Below are 27,833 nucleotides of genomic sequence, written 5' to 3'. Positions count from 1 at the left end.
TCCACCACCTTTTCCAGGCTGTCCAGTTTGTAGCCGATGATGGAGCCGGCCTTCTTAACCAGTTTGTTAAGTCTGTTGGTGTCTCCGGCTCCAATGCTGCTCCCCCAGCAGACCACAGCGAAGTACAAAGCACTGGCCACAACAGATGGTAGAACATCTCCAACATCTCGCTGCACACATTGAAGGATCGAAGTTTCCTCAAGAAAAAGAGTCGACTCATCACCTTCTTGTAGACGGCGTTGATGTTGGTCTTCCAGTTCAGTCTGTTGTCGATGGAGACACCAGGTACTTGTACTCCTCCACCATGTCCACCTCCTCTCCCAGAACTCTCAGCGGTTGTGGAGCCGTCGTCTTCCTCCTGAAGTCGACCACCATCTCTCTGGTCTTGGCCACGTTCAGGAGCAGGTGATTTCTTCCCGTCCACTCCACAAAGTCCTCCACTACTGCCCTGTACTCGTCCTCCCGTCCATCCCTTATACACCCGACCACTACAGAGTCATCAGAGAACTTCTGCAGATGGCAGGACTCTGAGTTGTACTGGAAGTCAGTTGTGTATAAGGTGAACAGGAAGGAGACCGAATTTCTATAGTACAACATTAAACAAACAAATCATAGTGAATTTACACTAATTACAAACAAAGACTGTTTTCAAGGACTGTTTTATTGTAATAGCTTTAGTTAGTTTATTGATTCATTAACAGAGATTAGTATTTGTTGATCGTTTTTCTTTTAAATAAACTACAGGTAGGCTACCTCTCAACGGGAATCCACAGCTGGTCGAGTTGGTATGTGGTTTAATTCATGAACAGAAACGCTTTTGTTTGTAAGTCAGAAATTTGATGACTCTCCTTTGGCCTGCCTGAGTTTATTCTTGTTGAAAGACATGTTGCATTACCTCGTTAAATCTGTTGATGGAGCCAAAGCAGTACATTTGCTAATGTTCCCTTTAAGTTCTGCTCGGATAAAAGTTACACCATACTCCGAAAAGTCGCCCAATTACCACCTCCAATACATAGATCCTCCCATGGGGGGAAATTGAGGATTGTTAAAAGTTCGAAAAGGCTAACAGTGAAAGTTACCAGATAGTCCTTTAAAGACAGAAAGATCAAGACAATTACTCATCTAGTCAAAACTTTGATTACAAAATTTAATAAATTGGACTCAAAGTTACAGTAAAATTTCAGAATTATTAAAGTTATGTTTGTAGCAAAATATTCCAAAGTCCTGACTAAGTTAGTCACAAAATAAATGAATCGAAATATTGACATCTCATAATTTTGATTACTTCCTATTTTTTAATTAATCTTTCAAAATTGTGACTTTTGAAATCAAAAGTTTGGCTCAGAGGGTCTACTGGCCGTATTACAATTTTTCATTTTTGACTGAGATTAGGATTGTAATCAATTCCATCGTGGAATTTAGCTCTGATACGTGATAGTAATATTATAACACACAATTAATTTATCATTAAATGCTCTAATCTTGTGAAATTAACTTGGTCAGCATTCCCAATACATCTCTTATTGTGACATTTTCCAGGCTTTAAATGAGTGGCTGTGCAGTTTTAGGCCACAATTATTCTTATACTTAATAATCAAAGTGTTATGTATTCATCATAAACAACGATGATTAATAAACATCTTTAAAATGAAAAAATACCTGATGTTAATTCCCTATGAATCAACATGTAAACAGCATTTTGTCTCAAACAATTTTTTTTTTTGGTCCACTGTAAAAACTCACATTCAGTCTCGTTCATGTGCGCTACATTTTTAGTTGTCAGATTTCCGACAGTCACAGAACGCATCACGTCAGAGCTCAGCTGACGTAGAGAAACCTTCAGTCGGTCGCCTGTTGCTTCAACCAGTTAAAACCCCGCAGCTCGTGTGTGGAGTCAGAGACCGCTGGATTCAGAAACTCTGCTCCTCCATTTAACATTTAACTGATCCTCCTGTTTTTGAACGCCGTGTTTTTTTACTCGTTTCACCGGCAGTTCAAAACAATGCAGCTGAGCGCTGCGCAGCCGACACTGTGAGATGGAAAGAACCTTCCCAGAAGATGACTGCGTGGACTCAGGAGCCGAGACTGCAGGGTGAGTGAAGCAGAAATAATAACAAATCCCCTTAAATGGCTTTTCCTCAAAGCTAAATACTTTTTATAATGTTAAACCTTTTAAAAGTTAAGACGTGCATACCATCTTTTCACTGAGGAAGAAACTAATTTCAAAAAATAAATAGGTTGTCTAATTTTATTTTATTGTGAAAATCCCACATCGTACACATTTTTTTTTTATCCTAGGAGTCGTCTTTTTTTTGGTCTTACAAACATTTGTGTGTAACGATGTTTTAAATCAAATTGAGTGGCCTTGAAATTGTGCTTTAAGCAAGACCTCATTAAATTAGCAATATTTTAGATGAAGTTTGGTTTATCTCAGAGATACATGACGTAACTGAATTTGTGCCCCTTGTTTATTACATAGAAACTGGGGCTAGAACAAGACAGACTAAAGTCATAAAATAAGTTTTATTTTGAAGTGTTATGCTCTTCTTGGATTTCCTCCTTGTGCCAACATGTAATATCTGATGAGGGCATACGGTTGATAATCCTAATCGTTTGGTGGAAAGTTAATCGCCTCATTTCCTGAAATAATCTGCCAATAGAAGATTGTTTGGACAGTAAGGAGAGTAAATGAATCGTGTTCCATCTGTTTCAGCCTTTAAACAAAGATGTGCCTCGGTTTCTCCTGTGGTATGTGACTGTTGGATGTAATGTTGAAGTGAAGGAAGTGTGTTTGTGTTTGAGCTAATGAATTAAAGGACAGTTTCACATTTTTGAGGTCTATATTAAAACACTACAGGTGTAACTTTGCAGGCAATACATCACATAGTTCTCTTCCAGAGTTTCAGTACTGTAGCAGGTGTATAACTAACTATGAACCATACCAACTGGATTCATCCAATTCATCTCAAAATACATTGGTTTAACTTTGTGATGGCACACAAATAATGATTTCACCTTGTCCATCATCACTTCCGCTGCAATTACTTAAGAAATGAAACTCTTAGTAGCCAGCAGGATGAATGAGCACAGAGAGGCTCTTTCATTGCACATGTGAGTAAACTGTATCAAGACAAACTCGGCAAATTGTGAACCTATCCTTTAAAGACATTATCAAAACTGGAGGCTTGTGTTGTGATTTGTGTAATTAGCCAAAGGACAGACAATAAGTAAATGAACTGTGACTGTTTACCCACATTTCATGTATGGATTGTTGTTCACAGTGGCCCATATTTAGGCCAGTTTGTGTTTCTTTTTGTTTTCTTAGATGCCTACCTGTGTCCACATTACTCCTTGAAGGCTCACTGTGGAATAAAGAGAAGTTTAAAAGACTCAGATCCATCAAGTGAACCATATCAAACATTTATAGTATAATTTCTTTAAATGATAGGACCACCAGTGACTGCCAAACTTACTGTTTTACAGACTGGCATAACGCAAGTTGCTCTCTTAAGTGTGTTATTGAGAGTACTTAATAGTAGCCTAAACATCATAACGTGCAATACATCATTGACTTTTGGTTTTACTACATTTTTCAGGCTTAAAATGGAAGCGTTTGAAGGCATCTGTAAGTCTTATACTACATAAAGTGTTGTTTATTCTTAAGGACACATTGCTCATTAAGTGACAGGTTTAATATATCAGTGTCAGATTGCAGCCAACAAGCAAATTTTTCTTGGATTTTTAACACTTTAAAAGTTAAAAATGAAACAAAATAGACTCAAGAGGCAGATAAACAACAATAAAAGCACACAAGAACATATCAGGATTAAGCAAACAACCTTAGTAAAATGTTATATAGCAATTTCATAAAACAGAATAGACTAACATTTAAAAAGACAACAAATTATCAGGAACACATCAGGTAAATTAGACTCTTTACTTTTAGATTGAAAGTTATTAAACTGGGAAATGTAATCTGACTTCCGTCCATCAATGGCCCCTGTTGTCAGAGCCACCTGGGACTGTGGGATCTCACTGGCCGTGAACTGGAACCAAACATCTTAAAGTGTGTGTGAGAGAGAGCATCTGTTCACGAGGAGAGAAGCAGCACAGCACCCCCGTGGAAATTGCTGATGTAAAAAGGAAAGGCAGGGACATCCAGCTGCTAAACCAGAGAGCTGCCTCTTCACCATATCGCACCCTCCACCTCCTCTGCCTCACTCCACTTCCTGCTAAGCTCACACATCCACCGTATTTAGTCCTCATTCACCTCACACTGTCTCTGCTGTCCCTGAGTCACACATCACTGCCTTCACAGTGTACTATTGTAAAAACAATGTCATTTTTGAGAGCCTTTTTTCTTTATATTTTTATCACTTACAGTTAATTGATACATATTTTTAAACAGGCTGAGAGAAATGATTGAAGAATGAAGCTTTTCTGCATTTTGATTTTTTTCCATTTAAGTAAACTGAATAAATTTGGGTTTTGAATATAAGGCATTTGATGACATCACATTGAAGCTCAATAAAACTGATTGGCAAAAGAAAAATAGGCTAGTAATTTAATCAATCTATTGATGCAGCGATGCAAGTTTAGCTGCCAGTAAACATCTTGCAGACGTTTAAATAATGACTGTCCTGGTGGAAGTCGTGTTCTGGAGAACAGAGGTCAAGTTCAAGGCTGTGATTTAAACATAGAAAATCATGGTTGATTTTTTTTCCATCTACAGCCAGTCAACATTGGATCATTTTAAGCATGACAGTGATCCTTCCTGAACATAACTAGAGGCTCACTGTAGAGGTGGTAGATCATAAAATGCTCACATGCGTCATTGTTTGGAACAGTCATAGAGGATTTACGGTTAGTTTCTGTCCATCTTCATCCTTCTGTCATCTTCCTCTGTCCCTCCTCTTCTCATCGCTCGCTCCCTGCATCTCCACCCTAATCAAACAAGATTTTAGAGCCCGTCAGGTCACTGTGAAGTCAGACCGTGTGTGCCTGACCGGGCTGCTGCCTGTCTTCGCTTCGCCCTGTGTTTATTGACTTTGGACGCAGATGAAGCGAGGCAGCGCGGCCAGACTGAGAAGGGCAGGCGAGATGCTAACCGACACTGCTGGGGGAGTCCTGCCAAATACTCACACCCAAGAGAGTCATCATAACAGACCAGAAAGTGCACACACTACGACCTCCAGCTCCTCTACGAAGAGTCATAAACCTAAAAAAGAACGTCTTTTCCTCTATGCACGCAAGGATGAGTCTGTGCCTTTCATTCTCCGTTCCTTTCCTGGAACCTTTCGGTAGTTAATAATCTGCTCTGTATTGTATATATGTCTTTTCTTTCACTCCCCGTGCCAGCATTTCCCCCCGTTTGTACCCCATCATCTTCTATCTTTCTGTCCTCACCTCTGCCTCTTCCCACACTGCTTTCTACACACCGCTAATGCCCGTTAGTTAGATTGATAACCTCCTGCTGCAGGAAACAAGACTTGCTCCTCTGTTTCCTGCAGCTGCAGGGGCCTTATTAGTTTAGAGATAGAGTCACAGAGAGTGTGTGTGTCTGTGTGTGTGTGGAGGAGCCGTGTTCTCCGGCTGTCAGCTGACTCCTGCGGGACTAATATTCTCAGGTTGTGTGGTTTACATGTGAGCTGAGGTTCCATGGACGGTTCAGGGATTATAAAGATGCAGGAGGCAGGTTAGCTCCTCAATCTGTCCTGTTGTATGGGAGCACACGTGTCTTGTGTGGGAAATTACTTAAAATGACAGAATTTGTCTCTAATCTTTGGAGATTATATTAGCAGAAATTGTATTTAATCAGATTAGGCACGTCTCTTCTCTGAGTGAGAGTTTATGTGGAAATTTGGACGAGTCCATTGAAGAAGAGGAAGAAGAAAGGGAGTTTTACGTAATCTGCAAACTAATCAGTGACACAGCTGTCAAAATAAATATTATAAAGTACAAACGATTAGCTTTCCCTTTGACATATAGTGGAATTATGTCATAGACATACAGTTGCATGACATAGATGTATTTAGGTAAAATGAGTCGTAAAAGTAGCTAAAAACTGAACTTGAGGATAGTGTAAGTAGTACCTGAGTAGATGTCCTGTGTTTGATCCCTTCAGATAGAAACCACTCTGAAATGTCCGTTTGCATTTTTGGTGACCTTTCCAGCTGGACTTCTCCGACTCTTTAGCCAGATGTCAGCACTTTATTTGAAATAGGAGTGTGTCATCCTGTAAATCATGTGGACTGCACTTCACACTGTAACATAAACTCCTTTCTCCCCTCTCTGTTTCTTGTCCTCTCGTTCTCTGTCCACCTCTTTTTGTCTCTCCTCTCCTGTCCTCTGCAGGTCTGATTACAGTCCCTTGTCCTCAACGAGCAGTAAGTAAAAACAATGGCGACATGAAGGAATGCCAACAGTGACACACACACACACAGATCAGACCATATCTCCCTAATACATACCGACAAAATAAATCCAGGATTGTGTTTGTGTTTGTGCAGTCTGTAAGGCCTACAGTAGATTTAAGGGAGGAGTCTGTCTTTGGGTTAATAGAAAGCTGCTTCATTATATAATAATATATATAATATTTTCTTCTTGGCATGCATAACATTTTGCACATTGGATTTAGTGAATGGTTGGATATCACAGGAAAAAAACAACATCTGTATTGATCGGGCAACTAAAAGAGAAAAAAAAATGCTTAAAAAAATGTACGGTTTGGAAAGGATGTAAATTTCACATGAAAGAACATGTCTTGGTGTGCTGAAAACACAAGACGGGTCAAAACTAAGGATATGTCTGGAACATGTACGAAATGCAAGAGAGCTTTTAATTTGAAACAGATACAGGAAGTTGCAGCATTCAGCCGACCAATGGTGTGTCTTCCTCAATCGGTCATAGCTGGCAGTTGTGGTGAAATATGAAGTCATCGCTTGCTGCTGAGTTACTCATCTTGTGTGTTTGTGCACTTTTATGTGAATGTGTGTGATTGTAAGGATTTGTGTATGCAGAGGTCACGACTCCTCTTCAGTCTGGTTGCCAGGTCTCTAAGGCCTTTCACAATGCCAGGATTATATCTAATGGTAGCCCATTAATCTGGTCCACAGGAAACTGTGCTATCCCACCCAGAAGTCAGGAAGTATAGCAACACACACACACACACACACACACACACACACACATACACACACACACACACACACACACGCACACACACACACACACACACACACGTTGATCCAGTAGTGAGTGTCTGGTGTGTTTTTTTCCCCCTCACGTTTCCTGTGTCATCGCTGTATCTGATGAGCTCCTGCCCCCTATTGTCACTACTGGAAGGCAGAGCAGGAACAAAATGTGCAGCAGCACACAAGAACTTTAAATACACGCTGCAGGAGAGTGTGACCACGTTCACAAAGACACTGCAGGATAACAACTACTGTACACAGTGACTGTACATCCTGCCTGTGTTTAACTTTCTCATATTTACAGACTGAAAGCATTTTTAAATGCAATATGATTCCTACCATTTGTCCTGGAAGATATTTATTTCTGATTGGCTGGCAGGTGATAGTTTACTTTTGTCTAATAGGACACTTCCCTTTAACCGGTGGTAACCATAGCAATATCACTTTAGAGTGATGCCACATTGGCATTTAGCTGCAACAGGTAAAATTAATTTGCCCATAAATTGACTGAATGGACAACAACTGTACCTTATTTGTAACCATGGTTTAAAGGGCTGTTTTGCACTAATTACAAAAAGTATACTGTTTATTTTTCATCCCCCTCCAATGGTATAAAGGCACAGAGATTGTAATATTCCAGATTCCAGATTTTAAGATATATCGGTCGCTGATATTTTTGTTATCGCCCTAAAACAATCGAGGTGGATTGATTGGAGGAGGATTTTGCTCCTTCTTGAGATGGGTCTGGTAGCTGGATGAACCTGAATCTGCCTAAAATGCAATCAGAGCTTTAATCAAACAACTTCTGCTTCAGCGTCTGTAATTTTAATGTGAAAAAGAAAACGAAAACAATGAGGAGACACAAGTTGTGACTTATACTATATTTTAAACCTTGATTGCCTTTCAGAGAACATGTCTTGCATACCTGTTCTTCACAGAGTTCATTCAAGTTAGTGTTAAAGACATGTTGGAGTTCTCAACAGTTATCACCTCTTAAATGGTTTAATATCACTGGAGGTCTTCAGGTAGTACTAGCTCTTTGTCTAATAGTAGTTCTGTGTCTCAGTATGAAAACAGTCTTTCTGTGGGATGTGTTCATGTGTTATGAACAGACAGACATAAAGTGAAAAGAGCCCCATTGGTGCATTAGTCAAACTGACGTTCATACAGATGGTCTCAGCTGAAAGGACTGGACAGATGGACACAAACTACGGTGGCGACAGACTTTCTAAAGATGCGAAAGGGGAAAATGTTCATTTGTCTGAGCGCTGTGTGTGGCAGCTCGTCTTTGTCCTCAGTGTGTCTTATGCATGTCTGCGCGCAGTAATGTGTTCATTTTGCAGAGGTGCATGTAGCATCAGTTTCTACTGAAGTATATTTAGGTTTGGGTATAGAGTGTTGTCATGTTTATACAGGTGGTCTTAACCCCTGAACTTTGACCTCAGCTCAGAGCAGCCATAAGCCCCCTGGACACACACTGATATCATGTTAAACCATCAATCTGACTGTCTATTCTCTACTGGAGGTCCTGGGTAATGGAAACTGTAGGAATCCAGCTGGCGCAGTCTTGAAATGGAAGCTTTTAAAAATATTTTGGAATCTAAATTTGATGATCATTAAAATGCCAGTTGTCAAGGACAGTGAGGGTGTTACTGTTAAATACCGAGCACCTCCTCTGGTGCAGCTGAGCGTGAAGCTATGTTACTTTGAAACATAGTTTGTCTCTCATTTGAAGCTTTTGTAAGCTCAGTCATACCGCTAACAACTTAAATAAAAAGATTTCAAATATTCTTGCGAAAGTTAGTTGAAGCTGTAATAAATGATGATAATGAAGTTACCATAAAATAACATCTGAGTTTAAAGAAAAAGGTTCTTCTAATCTTTTCTCATTGTAAGTAAATCACATGAAAAGTACCAATGAAAACCCAAACCAACACTGTGTTTATCTCTCGTCTTTGGCTCTCCGCTTGATGTACACTCATGTGCTTAAGATGCAAATCTTAAAAAATATGTTGCAAGTATTTAGTGTCACTGTCCTTAAAAATGGAAAAAAGGACTCATGCGAACACAGTACATAGTTGATTTGGGACCGACTATTTATTATAAAGTTGGTCTAGGAACTACATAAATTCTATGAAAGTGTCAAAGCTCTCAGTCTACAGAAACAAATGCACAGAGCCTGTATTCAGCAACTGTGCTGTTTAGACTGTCGTGAGTTTGTGATGTCACAAACTTGCGCTCATGTTATCCTCACTGACCAACCTTTTGTAAGAAAACACTGTGCAATCCCTCTGTTGCAGAGCTAGCAAGACAGAAGAAGACACGGGGTTGGCCTGGCGGTGTGTCACTCAGAAGAGAGAAGAGAGGGTCATTGATATCAATGCTCTTTAAAGACAGACAGAAAACAGCCTGTTCTTATTGGAGCTTAAGTACAAGACGTGAAACTATATTTAGATGGTAATCGTGACTTCAACCACAAAAATATCCTCCTATGGATATCAAAACTGTAAAATAAAAAAAGAACACAAGGAAAATGTAAAATATAGGCCTTTTAAAATAAGAATTTTATAGTGCCATTTGTCCTAATTTATCTTGTTCTACAAAACAGACCACAAGTTAATGAATAAAAACATCCTCCAGGACTCTAACATAATTACTTTTTAAGATGCAGTAGTTTTTTTTGTGTGTAGCTTTGAGGAGGGGTTTTATCAGATATTACATCAAGTAAAAAGTCCTAGAAAGGCAGCTAGCAGTTAAATTCAAAATTTAGTATAGCCAGTCTGGAAAATGGATCAAGTGATACGATTTCTAACTTCACTACTGCAATTCTGCCACTTCTGCATTAGGAAAAAAATATGTAAATCCTCTATGGAGTCTTGAATTTGGATTGTGCAGTATTTTATCACTTACAGTTAAAGTTGAGGAGTGGAAATTGTAGTTGCAACGACAGTAACGTGATATGTGTGAAAAAAAAAAAAAAAAAGGCCGGTTGTATTCTGTCTTTTTATGTGTTGTGCAGCTGCTGCGTGCTGCATCTTCCAGTGTTCAATTGAAGATAAAAAGGTTTTGATTCAAGAGGCTTCAAAGTGTGGAGTCCCACCCCAAACACTTAATCACATGACCTCACTCTCTATTGGTCGAAGCAGATGAGTGTCCATTCAGCCTGAGTGACCTGTGACCCTGCCCCCTATGGTTTTCAGCATGTGCGTGTGTGTGTGTGCATGTATGTGATGCTGAGGGGGTCGGCTGTCAGAGTAATGAATGGTTTTGGGCCAAATGTGGGGACTATAACAACAGAAAGATGCCAAGCAGAGACACAAATATACTAATAGAGATGTAAACAGATAGAGAGGGGACATGCATGATTTGTCACACTTGATCCAAACAATATTCTGCAGACTTATTTATTACATGCAGACGTTTAGTCCGGAAAATTTAAACCGCACTCGACATCCAAAAGAGAAAAACTTGGATGAAAGATGAAACGAAAACTCGAGATGCATTCAGAACATCCAACTTTCGCAGGTAATTGGAAGCAAATACAAGATTGTGAGAATATTTCTGGCCTTGGAGAGAAATCAAGAATAAAAAGAACATTTAAAAACAGTGAGTGGAAGTGAAATCATGCATCAGCATATTGAACAGTTCAGTGAGTCTTTTATGGCACAGACGGCGAGACAGGATTGATAGTAGTCTGACTAAAGGCTGGGAGTCGCAGAATGATGGGGGGGAGGGAGGGGATCAGTCTGTCACCAGAAGATGTTTGCTTGCTGTGATGAAGTGAGTAAACGTATATCATGATGCATGCATCCTTTATGTCATTCCCACTTGAGTATAAAATCGTATAAAAGTCCCGATCGATTTGAGTTGGTGGCATGAAATTTCAAAAACTTTCTGATACTATAAGTCAGTACCAAATGCTTGTTCAGAATAATCATACGATATTTCAATAAGAGATCATTTGTAGGTGAATAACAGTTTTTTGATATGATGGGTTGATATTCGAAATTTTTGAAATTAGACTCCACGGTGAGGCTGCGTCAAAGGGGCGATGACTCAGGTAAAGTATAGGGATGAGAGGTCCGGACCGTCCGGAGCCTCGACGCTGGTGGTGATGGTGGAGCGAAGAAGGTGAATGGCTGATGAGACTTCGATTAAGTCTCCCGAAAAATGCAGGCGGAAAAATCATTGGACAAAGATGTCAGGACAGAGAACAGGTGATTTTGACAGCGTGGAAAAGTGGAAGTGACCGACAAGATAGCATAGAAGGATTAGTACTTAAGTGGAATTTAACTCAAACGTGAGGCAACAGATCTTTCTTATTGAACTTCTGCATTAGCTTCATTTCCTGATTTAATTTGAATATTTTAAATTATATATAAGGAAAATTTCAGGAATGTCACTAAAATGTAAAATTACAGGAGATAACATCTATAGTCGGGTCTTGGTGACCCATGTAGTGACTTGTAGCATCCATAAGTGAATTTAGAAAATAGAGACTTCTGAATGACACGTATACTGACCACTTGGGGCAGCAAGCCCAGCATAAGCAGCCCCTCTGTGTATGTCTACTGAGCGTTTGTCATGTGTCTGTATCTCAGGTCATGTCAATCATGCTCACCGTGCTGTGTTCTTTTCGCAAGCGGTAAAACGATGACTCTTTTCCACAAAATTAAACTCTTGGCTCGTCCAGGCGGCCTGTGTAGCCACTAATGCCTGAGGACCAGTTGTGTTATTTCTGCTCAGACAGGCAGCAGATCAGCAGAAACACATGTGCATTAAAGTTACTCCAAGTCCACTCTCCAAAATGTCTACATGACCCTCACTGCTGTATTCCAGCTGTTGAATTAAATATTTACTGCTCAAAGTGCCGTAGCCTGTAAAGTTTTACTCCCTTCCCAACAATAACTGAAGATGTGACCAGAGCTGTGTGTTGGCAGGAATCTGACAATACGATACATTTCACGACACAGTGGTTACACTTCAATATAATGTGAGCTTTTAGGAAAACTATCGTAGTATGAAGAACACACCACCATATGCATTAAGTCTGAGTAAAATCTGTTTTTTTATGCAGTCCAAACAGTGAGATCTACTTTTGCATTTATCACAGTGATATCCAACATCAGATCTTTACTTTTTCTGTAGTCTGAAAAAATTGCTACAAATCTTTGCATGTAAATTATTAATTAAAAATCAATGCAGCGTTTTTGAGAATCAGTACAGTATCATAAAAGTTATTATCACGATACTGATGTGGTTTTGAGTGTCAGTTAGAGCTTCTGAACATCATTTAGATGTGTAAAAGTCGCATATGAGCAGGAAGACAGATTAATAAATAGAAACTAGAATGCATCAAGGTGATTAAGGTTTTTAAGTTTAACATTTTTAAGATTTAAAAAAAAAATCTTTACGTTTCCTAATTACCTGAACCCCAATGCACTCTGATCTGACAGTGTAGAGACTGTTGCGATGATAAAAAAAAAAAAAAGAACAAGAAAACGGTTGAAAAGACCTGTTTAATTATATTATCTCAAGTTTAATTTTAAATTATTTTCTTGTGCTTCTGTTTGTGTTTTTGCTCTGGAATTGGCATTGGAATTACACAATGTCTAGTGTGTGTGTGTGTGTGTGTGTGTGTTTTGGTAAAGTTTTAGAGTTATAGATTTCACTGTCAGGTGTCACCATGGCATACTTACATAATCTAAACATGTCCTGGTTTAATTCCCAGTCTGTGTAATCGTGGCAGTTCTTATAAAGCTGGAGTTAAATCACCAGTGGAGTCATGTAGATATTTAAAGAATGGGCTATGAGATGAGCAGATAAAGTTTGACTGTGGAGAAGACTGACTTACAGTAGCTGTGTTACTTAAAATGAGAAGACTACAGTCTTCAGCTTCCACGTGTTCATTCTCATCCTGAGCAATAAACTTGGAGGAGAAAACACAAACAGTGTATCACAGTTTCTGCGGTCTGCACCTGCTTTGTTTGTAGTCCCAGCTTGTATTTACATATTTACAGAGGTGCACGTCAGCTACGTGCATGGACTCTGAAGTGTAACCCATTAACACACTATCTGAAATTCAGCTTTAGTATATATCTTTTCACTCAAATTTGAATGTCAATATCAGCTTTAAAAATCCCAGGTAAACTCTGCGTCACACTTTAATTGTGCTTAACGGAGATTGTGGTGTATATTCCACCTTTTACGGTTAAGGGGAGTTCAGATCATTCACTACTTCTTTGCTTTTCATCTGCACAGACTTGCATTCACGCTCAGACACTGAGGAGGATGACGCACAGGTCTGTGTAAAAAAGGACAGCAGAGTATCCCTTTACATGGCAAACCACTGGCAGTGATGTCAGCCAAAGCACTTTCAGCACAGTCAGTTTGAATTGGACCTGATGGATCAAGGACCACCCGTAACAGCTCAGCACACACACACACACACACACACACACACACACACACACACACACACCAACTCAAGGTGGTTTACCCCCAGCTGAACGTATGAGCTGCATTCTCGCCTATAAGGCAGCTTCGATTAAGTGTTACCAAATGTGCATCTTCCAAAAAGAGATTTGAACCATGAGGTTGAGATCGCAGCTGTTAAATATGCTGCAGTCGGCTGTTTGTTAATGGTTTAATTGAAGCAGCTCCGTCTGTCAGCCTTGTTCTTGGCCCTTCTTGGTAATCAGTGAGTGAGTGAGGGCTCATTGAGTTCACAGTGAAATGGAACAATGATTATGAACTAGGAGTGATATTGAGATCTAATGTGGGAACAACCAAATGAGGTCTGCGCTTCATTGTATTACTGCTGATCTAAAGTCAGTGTCAATTTATTTCCTGTGTACCTCCAAGTGAACTATTAGTTCTGATCAATTGGTGCATCATCATCATCATCATTTTCATTATCATCATCAAGATGCCCTGTTTCTCCTCTTTTCAGCCGCGGCTGCTGCTGCCAGTGTTCTCTGTTTTGCATCTGTTCAGGTCGGCCTTGTTTTGGATCAGGTCTAATTATCCTCAGGTCTTTTCCAACTTTTTTGAGCTGGTTTTCCATGGACCTGCTTCTGGATCAGGTCTAAAATGTTGAACCCATGAAGACCTGAAGTTGAGGTGATGACATTCAGCCTTGATCTAACGTGTTGCGTGATCTCAAAGATCAAGCAACTGTGTCACAGCCTCGTCACCTCTTGGACCTTTTGTCCCTCTCCTCAGCCGAGCTGCCTTGTCCCTCATCTGCTCGGTCACTGAAGGTCACGTGACATCCATGAACTTGGACGAGCCCTGGCTGGCTTCGGTCTGCTCACTAAGCCTCCTCTTCTAATCTTTCCCCACAACAGTCTAATCTATCTGCTTCTTAAGTTTGAAACTAACAGCGGTCTTAAGCCAAGACGAGTGGCTCCACATTTTAGTCTGATTGCTTTTATCTTCTGTGAAACGTTCGGGCCGGCGGCTTACACATACAGAGCCCTTTGTATATTTTACTCTGGGAAAGGAAGTCAGCAATTCCCTTTATTTCCAGGTCCTGCTTATGTTGCTCTTTAGAAGTCATATCAAGAATGAAAAGCCATGTTAGTGTCTTCTACACGACAGAGTGAAAAGGCTTGTTACTTCTCATGGTGTCAACTTGTGCACTCCAGTTTAATTATGTGCAGAAATGCAGACTTGCACTTTTGCTCATGCATGTTGGACTGAGCTGGGAAATGCAGCTGACGAGCAGAGAGCGCAACAGAAGCTTTCAATTTCAGCTCTTGCCTCAGAAGACAGTTATATATTAGTTGGCACTTTAACGCTATCTTTGTGTGAGAACTGCTTAAATGATATGGTTGGAGTTAGTTTATATTTTTCTGGTAACTGACAATAAGTCACGTGAAAAAAAACCCGCTCACATATGTGTATTCACAATTTTCCAACGACTTCCTGAAAAAGCTGTAGTTTCTAGGAAACATGAGCACAAGTAAACAGTGCTGCTGTTGATAGATGGAGATGAAAGGAGATGGAGGTGAAAAATGTACCCAAAGAGAGACTGAAATTTGCATGTGTTTGGTCATTTTTTAAATGTAGTTACATGGTAAAATAATAAAACAAAACAAAAATAGATAGAGTTCTCAGCCACACTGAGGTAGAGGTCTCACATTAATGTCACAAACTTATTGAGGATGTACTTAAAAATCTTTATATCGCTGATGTGGGCATGACAGAGATTGATGGAAAAATGCAGCACCAATTTCAGAGTAATAAGCATAAAAGCTGCTTAAAAGCAACATTTACAGTTTAATGATGTGCTTCATTTTCCCTCGTCATACAGCCCAGTGTCACACCAACGCATGTAATACACCGAGGGTGACCAAATCTCAACAAACCAGATGTGGGGTAAAGAGTATGTTTGTGTGAGACAGAGTGGGACATGTTACCAATGCTGAGAGGTAATCTTAAGTTTTGATATGTGTATCCAACTTGGAATTAACTAACGCAAACTAAATACAGTAAGAATAAAGGGAACATGAAGTTTCACAGTAAATGGTTTTATGTGGTGCCAAAATACTACGACAATCTGCTGACCTGTATGGTTGGGATGCTGCACAGTGTGGTAAGCATGAGTTATTTCAGCTACTGTTTCCTTATCTTTCTGGGAATCATCTTTGGGTATCGATGTACCCACAGTTTCATTCTTCTCTTTTTGCACCACACATTCATAGTGAGACTCACTTGTACTGTGTCGCTTCACAACGTGAATTTGAGACATAACTCTATCAAAAAAAAGGAAAAAAACTTGGAGACTCGCATTCTACCATCTTCACCCAGTTACAAATCGAGTCCCAGCTGCTGAATTTCTGTGCAGTGACCACAAACTGCAGGTGTCTTTTCTTAGATGCAGTTGTTTGCCGCGTGTTTGGTTGCGTTGCTCCTCCACGCTGTCTTGACCATGAACCTTGCTGTTGTGACATGTTGTTCAGACCAGTTGTAAATGTTTCCTGACACTGATAAAGCCTACTTCTACTGTTCTTCTGTGACATCACCACATTCTCTTCTGTGACATCATCACATTCTCTTCCTTGAACCTCAGAAGACCACTCTACTACTTAATGTTTCAGAGGCGGCTCTTTAAGAAGTGTTTCTCCCAGCGCTTGAATAACACAACTGATTTTGTGCACTTCACTGTGGTTTACAATATGGTATTACCGTATGGTAAACACTGAGACAAGTGGAGACATACAACCCTCCATGCTCACATTTACACCTACAGGCCTCATTGAATCCACCCTGCACGTGTTTGGACAGTTGGGTGGCTGTGGCTCCATCTCCATCTCCTCCTGTCCACAACACGTCAAAGTTTCATTGTGTGAAATTCTGAACCTTAAAAGATGAGCAGACGAGGGCCTCACATGGTAGCTCTAGATACCAATGTGTGTGTGTGTGTGTGTGTGTGTGTGTGTGTGTGTGTGTGTGTGTGTGTGTGTGTGTGTTTGTGTGTGCTTTCAGTTACTTGATGTATAAAAGATAATCAGTTTCATCAGTAACTACAACCAATCAAAATGTTGGACATGGTCTCAATATGTGTGACCATAGGTATAAAAATACTGTGCAGTCCCACATAAAGTGGGATACCACTAAATACACCCACCAGTCCACTAGAGGATAATGTGTTAGTGTGAAGGTTGACATCACCTCGTCGTGATGGGTAGATACACGTCACATGAAACAGGTCATTGGACGGAGGCTATTGTCAGAAGTTAGGTTGAGCGTGGTTTGCTGGAGAAAACCGTGAATTTTCACCCAGGTAACCCGGGGTGACCTGTAGTGGACTGGCAGGTGTATTACACGCTAACACCAAGTACAATCATATCATCTCCTTGCAGCTCATTAGCAAACGTCTCAAAGCCCAGAACTGGTCTGCAGCGTCGTGACATATCAGGCTTTGGAGTCACATGAAATAATTGTTGGTAGGATCAGTTCATTGTTTTGGCTTTTCCAATCGGATTTTTAGGCTATAAGAAAATTATACAACAATACCTGACGTTTTACAGAGGAAACTTTGAAAAAGAAAAAGTGCTACAAGCTGAATCAGAGACCTTTGACGAAACTTAAAGTGTGCAGTTAACGTACAGAAATTCATATTACACTGAAGACTTAATTTTCTTGGCACCAATCAGTCAAAACGATGTACAATTATTGGAACTTTTTAAAAAAAAAATGTATTACCAGACGACAAACGGGCCCCCATCTTGAATTTCCCCCTTCAGTTGTTTTGACTTAAACTGAGGGCCAAACTAGCTAAAGCGCCGACTGCAGTACTTGTGCACACACACACACACACACACACACACACAGACACACATGCACGCACCCACACACACACACACACACACAAAGGCGAGGTTGAGTTTTCGCTGCTAATCACTCTCATATGTGGAGGGGCCACTGGAAGGCCTGTTGTTTTATGTCACGTCGTCATCTGTGGGTTCGGCTGCGAGCATGTGTTGCCGGTTAACACTTGAACACATAACCAAGGTGAAAGTCTCTGAGAATTAGAAAAGATAGGTCTGTCTGTAAATGAGCACATTTATTGTTTGTGTGTGTGTGTGTGTGTGTGTGTGTGTGTGTGTGTGTGTGTGTTGAGGATGGTCGGACACATGCATGAGTGTGAATGTGGTCAGTGGAGTCAGAACATCAGTTTTAGCTCAAAGACTCAAGTGGATTAAGAGCTTAGCGACACACTCATCCAGAGCTTTCCACACAAACCCCCCCTGGTTCTCTTCACAGGATCGGGATGACTTAATCTTGAATTTATTCTTCTCTGTGACAGCTCCCCACTAACACATATTGCCAGAGGAAAGCGTCAGCTTTAATCGAGATTTTTAAATGTTCAAATTTACCTGAACTGCTGTTATATGCTGTATATTTCCTTTTTCTGCATGCATTTAATGTGATATAATTAAATCAAAAATATATTTTAAGAGGAAGAAGGAGTGACAAAAACAATGTTGAAGTGATACTAATCTAATATTACACATGTTAGCTATAGTTGCAAAAGTAACAGGAACACAGGACATAAAGATCAAGTTTCTAAGTATGCGATGACAGACGTATGACTTTTGTCTGCAGTCCTCTGTGGCAGCGGCCCGAATGCACTGATATGGTGTTATAACTGAAATCAATGAAAAAGCTGCATTGTGGCCTTTACTATCAAACCAAAACCAATGACAAAATTTGGGCCTTTTGATTTTGACCAATCAGGGCTACAGACACAAGTCAGCTGGTACACAACATGACAAATTCATGTGTGCCTTTAAACGTTAAACAGAAAGAGGGATGAACTAATTTCATATTTGATATGTCCCAGTCATCCATGTGTTTCAAACAGTGGTTTGTTTCTAGGTGTCAGTCAGATGCCAAGGGGACAGACACCGATTCTAATGCGATGAGACAGAAATAAGAACGGTGTGTGGCCTTCAGTGCGTGTGGGAGACATTTCGTGGCCTCAAACACAAACTTAGATTCGCCCTTAATCCCTACTTCATTGCGGTTATGGACTCTGAAGAACTTTCGATTAATGATTAGACATTACAAAAAATGTATCAGCAAGAAACAAGAAACAAAGATGTTTAGGAAGAGTTTGGATGAAAGATCTTTTGATAATACCTCTTTATTTGTTTCTCTGCTTCCTGTATTTGTCTAATAAGGAAGAAATGTGACAATTCAGGACAAAGATCTCTATTCCTGGAGGATTCAGTGAGAGTTGTGTATACAGCAGCAGGAGTTGCTATTACTCTGTGTGACAGGACAAAGTGTTGTGCAGTAAATACCCTTAAGATCCCTATTATCCCTGTGTTTGGTGTCTCGATGCCGGCTGCATGTGAGGCAGACAGACAATGATTCTAATGGGATCAGGCAGATGTAAATGAGGGTGGTGCTGTGTGTGTGTGTGTGTGTGTGTGTGTGTGTGTGTGTGTGTGTGTGTGTGTGTGTGTGTGTGTGTGTGTGTGTGTGTGTGAGTGTGTGTGTGTGTGTGTGTGTGTGTGCGTGCGTGCGTGTGTGTGTCCTGGCATCCAGCTTAAACTTGCAGTGGATCTCTCTTGATCCTGTGGTTTTTATCTCTTCAGACAAACTGAGTCACACAAGGACACTATGTGTTGGCTTTGATTGCATCTCATCAAATCAGAATTTAATATCAAAACTGCTCATTGAATCTGACTCCTTTCAAATCCCCCAGAGGATAATTCCAGTTTATATCAACCCGCCATATTTTCCTGACCAATTGGGTGACTGAGGCAAGATTTCATCTGATGCGGATTGAATCGTAGCTAATTCCACCAAGCCGGCAACATCAGTATAACGTTGTGCGCTTTTTTTGGTGACATGTCAAAATAATACCATTACAATACAATTTTTAAAAGATGGTAAAGGTCAAAACATTTCTAATGTCCTAACTGCCAATTTATAAAATAGCCACTACAACAACAAAAAAAGACAACGAACAAAATAATTTCATATTTTCCCCTTACATACAAAAAAGTCAAAGGAAGTAATGAAATATCATGAATTCACAACCACTGTGAACTCTCAATGGTCTCAACTGCAGCCTGAATATGTTGGCATAGCAAGTTTTTTAAGTTATGTAATGTTTTCATTCTTCAGATTAGTTTCTACTGAGCTCATAAAAAGAAATCAACTTAGAACTAAAAATCAACTAAAAATTCTCAAATTTTAATTTTACACAAATTTATAAGAAACAATGTGATTACCATTTTTTCACATTTTATACTTGTCATCACACTTATCACCTTCAACAGATACCTGTTAGGAATGTGTCATTGTCACCTGATCTTAACATTTTGAAAATGTCACCTCTGGTCAAGCAGAAAGTGTCCTTTTGCAAAAGGCCAGTGGGACTCATGAGACAGAGGCCGTCCCTGTTTGGCCTCTCTGTTTAACGGAGGGATTCTGGCAACAGCCAAACAGTCTGCTGTGCCAGGGACAAGGAGTCTGTGTGTCCTTTCCCAAAGCACAAATGAAATGGGACAAGTCCCCCGAGAAATCAGATAAAGACTGTTGGAAAAGTTCTCCTAAAAGAGAGAGTGAGCGGACATGCAGATAAGAGGAGATAGTGTGAGCGTTGTAACACGCAACAGGCAAGAATGAAAAAACTGCTGAAATATGACTGTAGAGTTTAGAAACATGTCTGTGGTGGTTTTGCAGCACCTGTGTCACGGCGTTGTGCTTTTCCGGATCAGGGGTGCACCGAGAGGTTCCACCTGAATGCACCGCTCCTGCTGTGGTCCGGAACATTCCTCCGGGCTTCAATAATGACTCCTAATGGCACTAATGAGCCTCCACAGAGGGGCTCTGCTCCACATGGGTCTGGAATAAAAGAGGGACGGGGGGTTGAGGGGGGTGGGGGGAAGGTAAACATCGAAATTAGATGTAAAATGGAGCTAGATGTGGAGAAGTGAAATGGAGACGGTTGGGAGCGAGAGATGAAGAGGGAAAGGATGGGAAACCTTGGACAAAGATGTAAACAGAGGAAAGTGGAGGTGGAAGGTTGATAGAAGGAAAGAGAAATGTTGGAGGAAAAACAGCCCCAAGTATTCCAAGCAATTATAAAGTCAAAAGACGGAGGTGGTTCTGTCGTACTCCTACAATTTATGTTTGATTTTGATCACAATCTTTCAACCGTTTTAGTTGCTTTACCCCATTCTTACTTAAAACCATAATTTCTTTGACCCAACCGTGACCCATACTGTGTTGTCACTTGTAGATATGGAAAGAAACCATTTAAAAAAAACTAAAAACTAAACTGTAATTGAGCCTAATATGGAGTTTTGTTTTCAGGCAACAGGGTTTTAAAAAAGTCTGGAAAACTGAGCTTTACAAAACAATGCAAACCTTAGTATTGTCTCATTCAGGGTCTTTTAGCTTTCTGCTTTGCATGCCTGTAACAATGTCAATGTTCAAAAACATTGATTGCACTTTTATCTCCTTTTCCCCACTTCTTCCTCCTCACAGTTTGTTTCCTTTCTCCTTCTACCTGTTCCTAAATCTCTCTTCTCGTCTCTTCCATGTCTGCTGGTGGAGGTGAGCTATCAATGGGCGAGTTCCAGGATCCCTTCCTCGTCAGTGTCCATCTCATCGCCGACCCGGGCCACGGCAAGTACCTGCAGCATGCAGCCGATGCTGTGCTGGCGTGGGTTCACCCCGAGCTGCAGCTCTTCAGAGTCTCTGAGCGGGCCTCCACCTGCCAGCGGCCCCGGCCGAAGCGCCATCAGAATGGCGGGGCTGCCACGGCCTGCCAGCCAGCTATGGCGGTCATCCTCTTCCTCCAAGAGGCGTACGGCGGTGAGGAGCAGATACTGATGCTGCACCGCGCCCTGCAGAGGCCGCCCTGGCGCTACCACCACACCGAAAAAGTCAGCAATGGCCGGCGGATGTCGCCGCTGACTCCGTGCAGTCAGGACTTCTTCACTCTGTCTACCGGCACGCCTCTCTGGGCCGTGCGCCAGGTCCACTACGGGAAGGAAATCGTACGATTTACAGTTTATTGTCGCCATGAAAATTATGTGGACATGGTGCGACTGTACAAGCTGCTGCTTCAGCGAAGGATAGCTCAGAAGAAGGAGGACTTCTGCTTCTTTGTGATATACTCCAACCCTGACATGGAGATCCAGTTGTCATTTAAGAGGCTCCCACGGGGTCAGAGTCCATTGGTGCTGGAGTCTGCGGTGATGGAGGTCAGGGTACGGGATGTTGGAATCCTGGTGCCCCTGCTGCCAAACCCCTGCAGCCCGATCAGTGAGGTCCGCTGGCAGACGGAGGACTACGATGGAAATAAGATCTTGCTTCAGGTAAGACTTTTTTGGTTTTAGTTTTCTCGTGTGCAAAATTTTGTATCCTTCTCTGCATCTGAAATTACTCTCTCAATCGCTCATTCATTATAATTGACTATAATACTAGCAAAAATAGTGTGACTCATTGCATTGAGGGGTTGGTCGCAGAAACTAGTGTACATTTACCTAATATCTGCAGTTACTCATCAGGATACCCCAAAAAACTATGTAATCGATTTCAATTAAAACTAATTAAAATGGAAAAGTGATTTGCTTTTGGTACCATGTGACCTTTTTCCTGGATTTCCACAACAAATCTGTCAGTATGAAAAGTATGATATTTCTGTCAATAAAATAGGTGTTATCTCGTAACTCTACAGCGTTTGCCTTAATTTTGTGGAAGACTTATTTGCATGCAGATTAGAGCAGATTATAACTAATACCCAAAAAGTTTAAAGACAAATCTTGCTAAAGAAGTCCGCTGGGGGAACAAGTACAATATACATACAATATTTATACACATGGGAAAATCTGTTTGTTTTGATGCTCTCCACAATGTTTTTAATGTCGATCGCAGACAAAGAAGAATTTAGTCGTTTTAATGGAGGCCCCAAATTTGAATTAATCCATTCACCCATCCATCGATTCACTCATGCATTGACTAGAAGTTTGCCTTGTATACTGTAACTGCTTCATTTTGATTACACATCAATGACTGCTGCGAAGAAAGCTTGTGTGTCAACAAACACACACACGCATTAAGACCGATGTTGTCAAAAGCTTGTTGTCAAAAGGGTGTCAGTTTCAGAGGGGATGTGTGTCCAGGCAGAGGGAGATAAGTGGCTTTGAAAGTTCAAGCCGATTAAGCTGCCGTCCATTACTGGGATTGGAACAGCGCTGAGAGAAACAATGAACTAATCTCTCATGACAATGGACCATATGCATGATGCTTAGCTGCCACCTGGACTGAAGTCATGTGATCCTCCACAAAGTAACACGTACAGCATGATACACTTGACTTTGTGTCTCGTGTCCGTTTGAAAATAGTTTCTCATCAGCTTCTGTAGTAAACCGTCTCGCGTCTGTATGGTAGGCTCGATGTGAAGCCACAGCTGATTAGCTTATCTTAGCATAAAGACTGGAAACAGACAGAAATTGCAGTATGAAACTGCAGCCAATTATGAGGGGTAGTGGTAGTGAATCCAATGTGGAACTGCCGCAAAGTGCAATACCACTGAAGGCCACTCGAGGTCGGCTCCAAAAAGCATCTGGCTCCATAGACTCCCATTCAACTTCTCTCATGAAATACACAATCAATAAAAAAAATTGTCACCAGTCATTATGGTGTCTTTGGCGAAGGACAGTCCTTCTTATTAGTGTTCTGGCAGTTCATCTGAAAATAATTCCATCATGAATTACTTATTAGGCCTCAAAAAGTGGTATGTTTAGGGGCAACTCTGGTTTTATTGACATATGCTGTCCAGTCAGGTTTCTGCTACAGGTGGGCAGGCGTAGTGTCCTTAGGTTCCCAATCAAATCGAGTCAGATCCACTGCTCGCTCCTCACAAGTTCATCCAAATATGGTCACTTCTGGCTCCAAAAGGTCTGATATGGCTCCACATATTACAAAAGCAAACTCAGTGGAGTTGACTGGGGACTGGAGAATGGAGACGGGCATTTTTGTTGAAAAATTAAACAGCAACAATTAATTAATTGTAAAAACAGTTGAAGTCCAACAGCCACAACCTAACTTCTGAGCAGATGAAGAATTGTGTTTATTAGCTGAAATTTAACGACATTTTCTTGCTGCTGCAGTAGTCAAGGATTAGTGTTCAGTTATGTTCATGTTTTTGGCTCGCTAAGGTCAGCTCTCCGACTGACCCGGCAGATCCTTAGATAACTAAAGCTTTCAAAAGTAAGGGTCTGGTCATCGCCATGTCAACAACCTCATTATCCAGCACCCCCTGCTGCAACTCCTCAATCAGCATTGTAGCATGTCCTCACGGAAAACTGGACACATCCTGTCAGGTCATATTAGGAGATGTGAGGCACGCATGCTTCCACCCAAGCAGGCGCAGAAATAGTTTCAGTAAATAACTGAAGTTGATCTGCAGCATCTTTGGAATCACAACATACAATACATAGATGGCAGCATGTACGGCCTTCTTCTTTACTGTGTGGGAGAGGTTAATTTTGGTTTTTTTGACATAAACCAGCCGATCAGTTTTGTCTCCTCCTTTCACCAGTGAGAGTTCTTACAAAAAACTGTCCACAGGTGCTTATGTCAAAGGCTCCACTGTAGCCCACTCGCTACCGTACTATGAAACGGTGGACAGATTGTTTGTAGCGTCACAAACTGAACTCATTTCACAATCAGAATTTAATTGATTTGCTATGATAACATGTGGAAAGTGGAAAGAAACCGTATGATGAAATGAATGCATCCCCATTCAAGTTAGCATACAGCTCAACCGGAAGCTTGCTGTATCAACCGGTGGAGATCTTCAGTTAGCATGCTCTGCATAGAGAGCGTGCTCAGTTTGTATTTATCCAGCCAGAACGTCTCACCAGACACCAGACTTAAAACTGTATTTATCTGGCAGTGATTGGTTTAGTCATCATTACGTGAACTAATTTGGCAACTACTGGAATATAACAGACATTCATTAACATAGAAAAGTCCTGCACTGTGGTTTAAACTAAAAAGCCTAAAGTCAAACTAAATATGTTTTATAAATTAAAACAAGGTGTACTATATAACTGAGTGTAAATGATAGAATGTTGCATATGCAGCGTACAGTGTGGTGTATTTGTCATATACACACTGTGTACAGTAATTATTGTGGAGAATGCCATCTTTTGTAATACGTATTACTGGAAGTGAAAATTTCAAGGAAAATTTCCTCAAGATTAAGGTGACATCTGCAGATAATTTGTTTTGTTTGATCAAACTGTTATCAACAATGATAATATGGTTAATATATTTTTTTTTCATGCAGAAAAAAAGGGGTACTCTCATATTGAACCATTAAATGTTAAATAAAATCCTTAAATGATGAATCCATAATCGTTTTCTGTCAGCTGATAAATCAACTGATCATGTCAGCCCCATTCAGGATAATACATGTGATGACTGCACTGTGTAAGTGTTGGATTCAAGCCATGAAGAAGAATTATTTATTAATGTTGTCAGAGTCAGTTGTTTCCTCAGCCTGTCGTGAGGACGTGGTAAATCACGGTTCAACTCTGCTCTCATTCTCAGCAAAGTTTAACATTCGCTTTAAAGATATTTATCGTTGTTGAACTTAAACATATGGAAATCTGCAAACTGCCCTCCCTCCCTCTGCGCTTAGAAATAATTGTCTTGAGAGCTGGTTTGGGGAAAGTTATTGCTGTGGCCTGTATTGTCTGGTTGGAAAGGCAGATGACGGAGCAAACACGGGAACAGAAACATGGAGAAACTATCAGCAGCGAGATGAGGACGGAGCATTTCAATATGCAGAGAGGAGGAAATCACAGACGAGAAGCTGAACTGACAGAGTAATGAAATGAATACTGCTGCAGCTGTACTCCATGTTAAACACAAGAACATCGCTTCATACGTTTCCAGACCTGCTACCTTGTGGATGATAATTGACTGTAGATTTGTGGTAAAACACAGATTCTCTGAACAGCAGTCTCTGTGTTTTGAGATACTTTGGTTCATAAATGGAGGTGTGATACCCGCGGGGCTCCTCTGGATGCTGATGACTTCTCCAGCTGCTGGTGTGATTCATAAAGTGGCAGTGCTGAGAACAAGGGGGCGTGTGGGGGCTTTGGTAAAGCCCGGGGTTGTTCCCTTGTTGTATCCCTTCCTCCTTCACTGTGTCGCGTCCACTTCGTGTGAGGAGCACCTCGTTGCATGAGAATCGACAGAAGGAGGTTAATGGTTTTGAATATGCACCTCGTTCCTTTGTGTCCCCTGTCACCACATAATTCACCACATGTATTGAACATAGAACAGAGTCCAACAAATCTCTTGGTACAAACAAGTGAAAAATCTCTCAAACTGCCATTTCAGAGGTCAAAAATGATGATTAAAGCAAATATTGTGTGAACCTCAAAAATGTATCACAAATCTGCCGTTAGGATCATCAAAAATCTGGATTTGGCAGTGACTGGACCTTAAAACTAGCACAGAAAAAAAAACCAGATACAGAAAGGAAACTTCAGATTTTCAAGATAAAGAGTTTGAAACTAAACAGACCTGAGAGAGATTGGGGACATAGACCGAGTAAAGTTTGGGGACATAGACCGAATAGAGTTTGGGGACATAGACCGAATAGAGTTTGGGGACAGACCTGAGGCAGATTGAGGCATCAAGGGAAAACAAAATGGAAATGCAGTTTGATTGTCAGGCTGTCAGCTCTAAAAGTATTCTAATATTCAGTTTTTTTAACTGAAATAGATTTGATGGTTTTGCAAATGGTTCCTTTGCAAAAAAAATTGGACTAATTAGATTTTCACTGCTTCTTCATCTGCCTTTTTTGCAGTGCAGACTGTCTGATATTAACAGTAAAATACATAACAGAACATATTTTTACTGGGTTTTTTTTCCTTCCTGCTCAGGTCCAAGGAACACACTTCAAACACAGACAGGATCTCTGCCACATATCATCCAGCGTCCCTGAATCAGCCTCAGCTCCGTCCACCTTCACTCGGACCTCCACCTCCTACAGGAACCGCCGTTATCACCAGCGGGTGACGTCCCGTCCCAGAGTCCACCAGACCTCCCACAGCTCGCTCTCTCAGGCCTGCGAGGAGCCAGACGAGCCAGAGCAGTGGCCTGACCGGCACCACCCTGACAGCTGGAGGTCCCAGTGGAGGGGCCACCGGTCCAGCTCACTCTTCTCTCTTCCCAACCTGGGCTCAGCCAGCTCCCGCTCCACCTGCTCCTCTCCCGGGCCTCCTCCCAGCCCTCATCACAGGACCCACTCCCTCCACCGGAGGTCCTCCCTCGTTCCTCCCTTCCGCCTCAATGTGGATGCTCTGGTCGGGGCAGAGGAGACGGACGTGGACACGGGGCACATAGTAAATCCAGGCAGCAGTGGGGACCTCACTGTGGTGTCCGCGTACATCAAAGCAAGCCTGCCACAGACTTCTCGGCCATTATCGGCCCCACCAGAAGACATCGGACCCTCCCTCTCTCTGCTAATCCCAGGGAACCCTTGCAGGTCAGCCACACTGGGCCGGACTCCATATAGCCTCTCCATGAACAGCAATCCCTCTACCTTGCTGGGGTCTCGACCTCAAAGCACCAGTGTGAACACAAGCGCTACTCCATCTTTGAGCGACCTTTCCATCAACCACTCAGACAGCTGCAGCATCATTAGTGCCGCAGGTGATGAGGCAGACAAGGCAGAAGAAGAAGTAGAAGAAGTAGAAGAAGTAGAAGAAGAAGAAGAAGAAGAAGAAGAAGAAGGCCAAGAATTTTACATCTAATTTATCGATTAAGTGCTGGGAGGACTCACTGTGGCCAGTAATGACTGACTTCAGTGCTGAGACACTGAACACAGCGCTACTCTGCACCCTGGTGTCTGATCGTAAAAGCTGCAGTACAAACTGAAGATGGCACAAAGTTGATCACGTTTCTATAGTATTTGTGAATGTTGTTTTCTTGCATGTAGATTTAAGCTTTGTAAATGCCAGGTTATATATTTTACATTTAATGGACCAGTCACATAACTGTGTACAGAAACACTCTTCAATAAAGTTATTTCCCTTTCAGGTGTGTGACATGCCACCACATAAAGGGAATGTACTGAGC

General features: G+C 41.2%; 1 protein-coding gene across 1 annotated transcript; it reads left to right on the top strand.

Annotated features, from left to right (window-relative positions):
- The first annotated feature begins 1,922 nt into the window (after nt 1–1,922).
- LOC138201452 (protein FAM124A) lies at nt 1,923–27,832 on the top strand. The gene is made up of 4 exons (XM_069154970.1): nt 1,923–2,092; nt 6,355–6,386; nt 21,279–22,045; nt 26,636–27,832. Exons 1-4 carry the CDS (start codon nt 2,037–2,039, stop codon nt 27,506–27,508), a joined length of 1,728 nt encoding a protein of 575 aa, XP_069011071.1. The 5' UTR covers nt 1,923–2,036; the 3' UTR covers nt 27,509–27,832.
- The last annotated feature ends 1 nt before the right edge of the window (nt 27,833 follows it).

The sequence above is a fragment of the Embiotoca jacksoni genome, unplaced genomic scaffold, assembly GCF_022577435.1.
Source record: "Embiotoca jacksoni isolate LCO1_2020_lvr unplaced genomic scaffold, fEmbJac1.0.p SCAF_2, whole genome shotgun sequence".
Taxonomy (NCBI): domain Eukaryota; kingdom Metazoa; phylum Chordata; class Actinopteri; family Embiotocidae; genus Embiotoca; species Embiotoca jacksoni.
Note: the sequence above shows the minus strand (reverse complement) of the source record. Positions and strands in the feature narration are given on the sequence as shown.

Coding starts and splice junctions, on each gene's coding strand:
- LOC138201452 (XM_069154970.1), top strand. CDS start 2,037: ATGGAAAGAACCTTCCCAGAAGATGACTGCGTGGACTCAGGAGCCGAG. Junction 2,093..6,354: donor TCAGGAGCCGAGACTGCAGG/GTGAGTGAAGCA, acceptor TGTCCTCTGCAG/GTCTGATTACAGTCCCTTGT. Junction 22,046..26,635: donor GAAATAAGATCTTGCTTCAG/GTAAGACTTTTT, acceptor CTTCCTGCTCAG/GTCCAAGGAACACACTTCAA.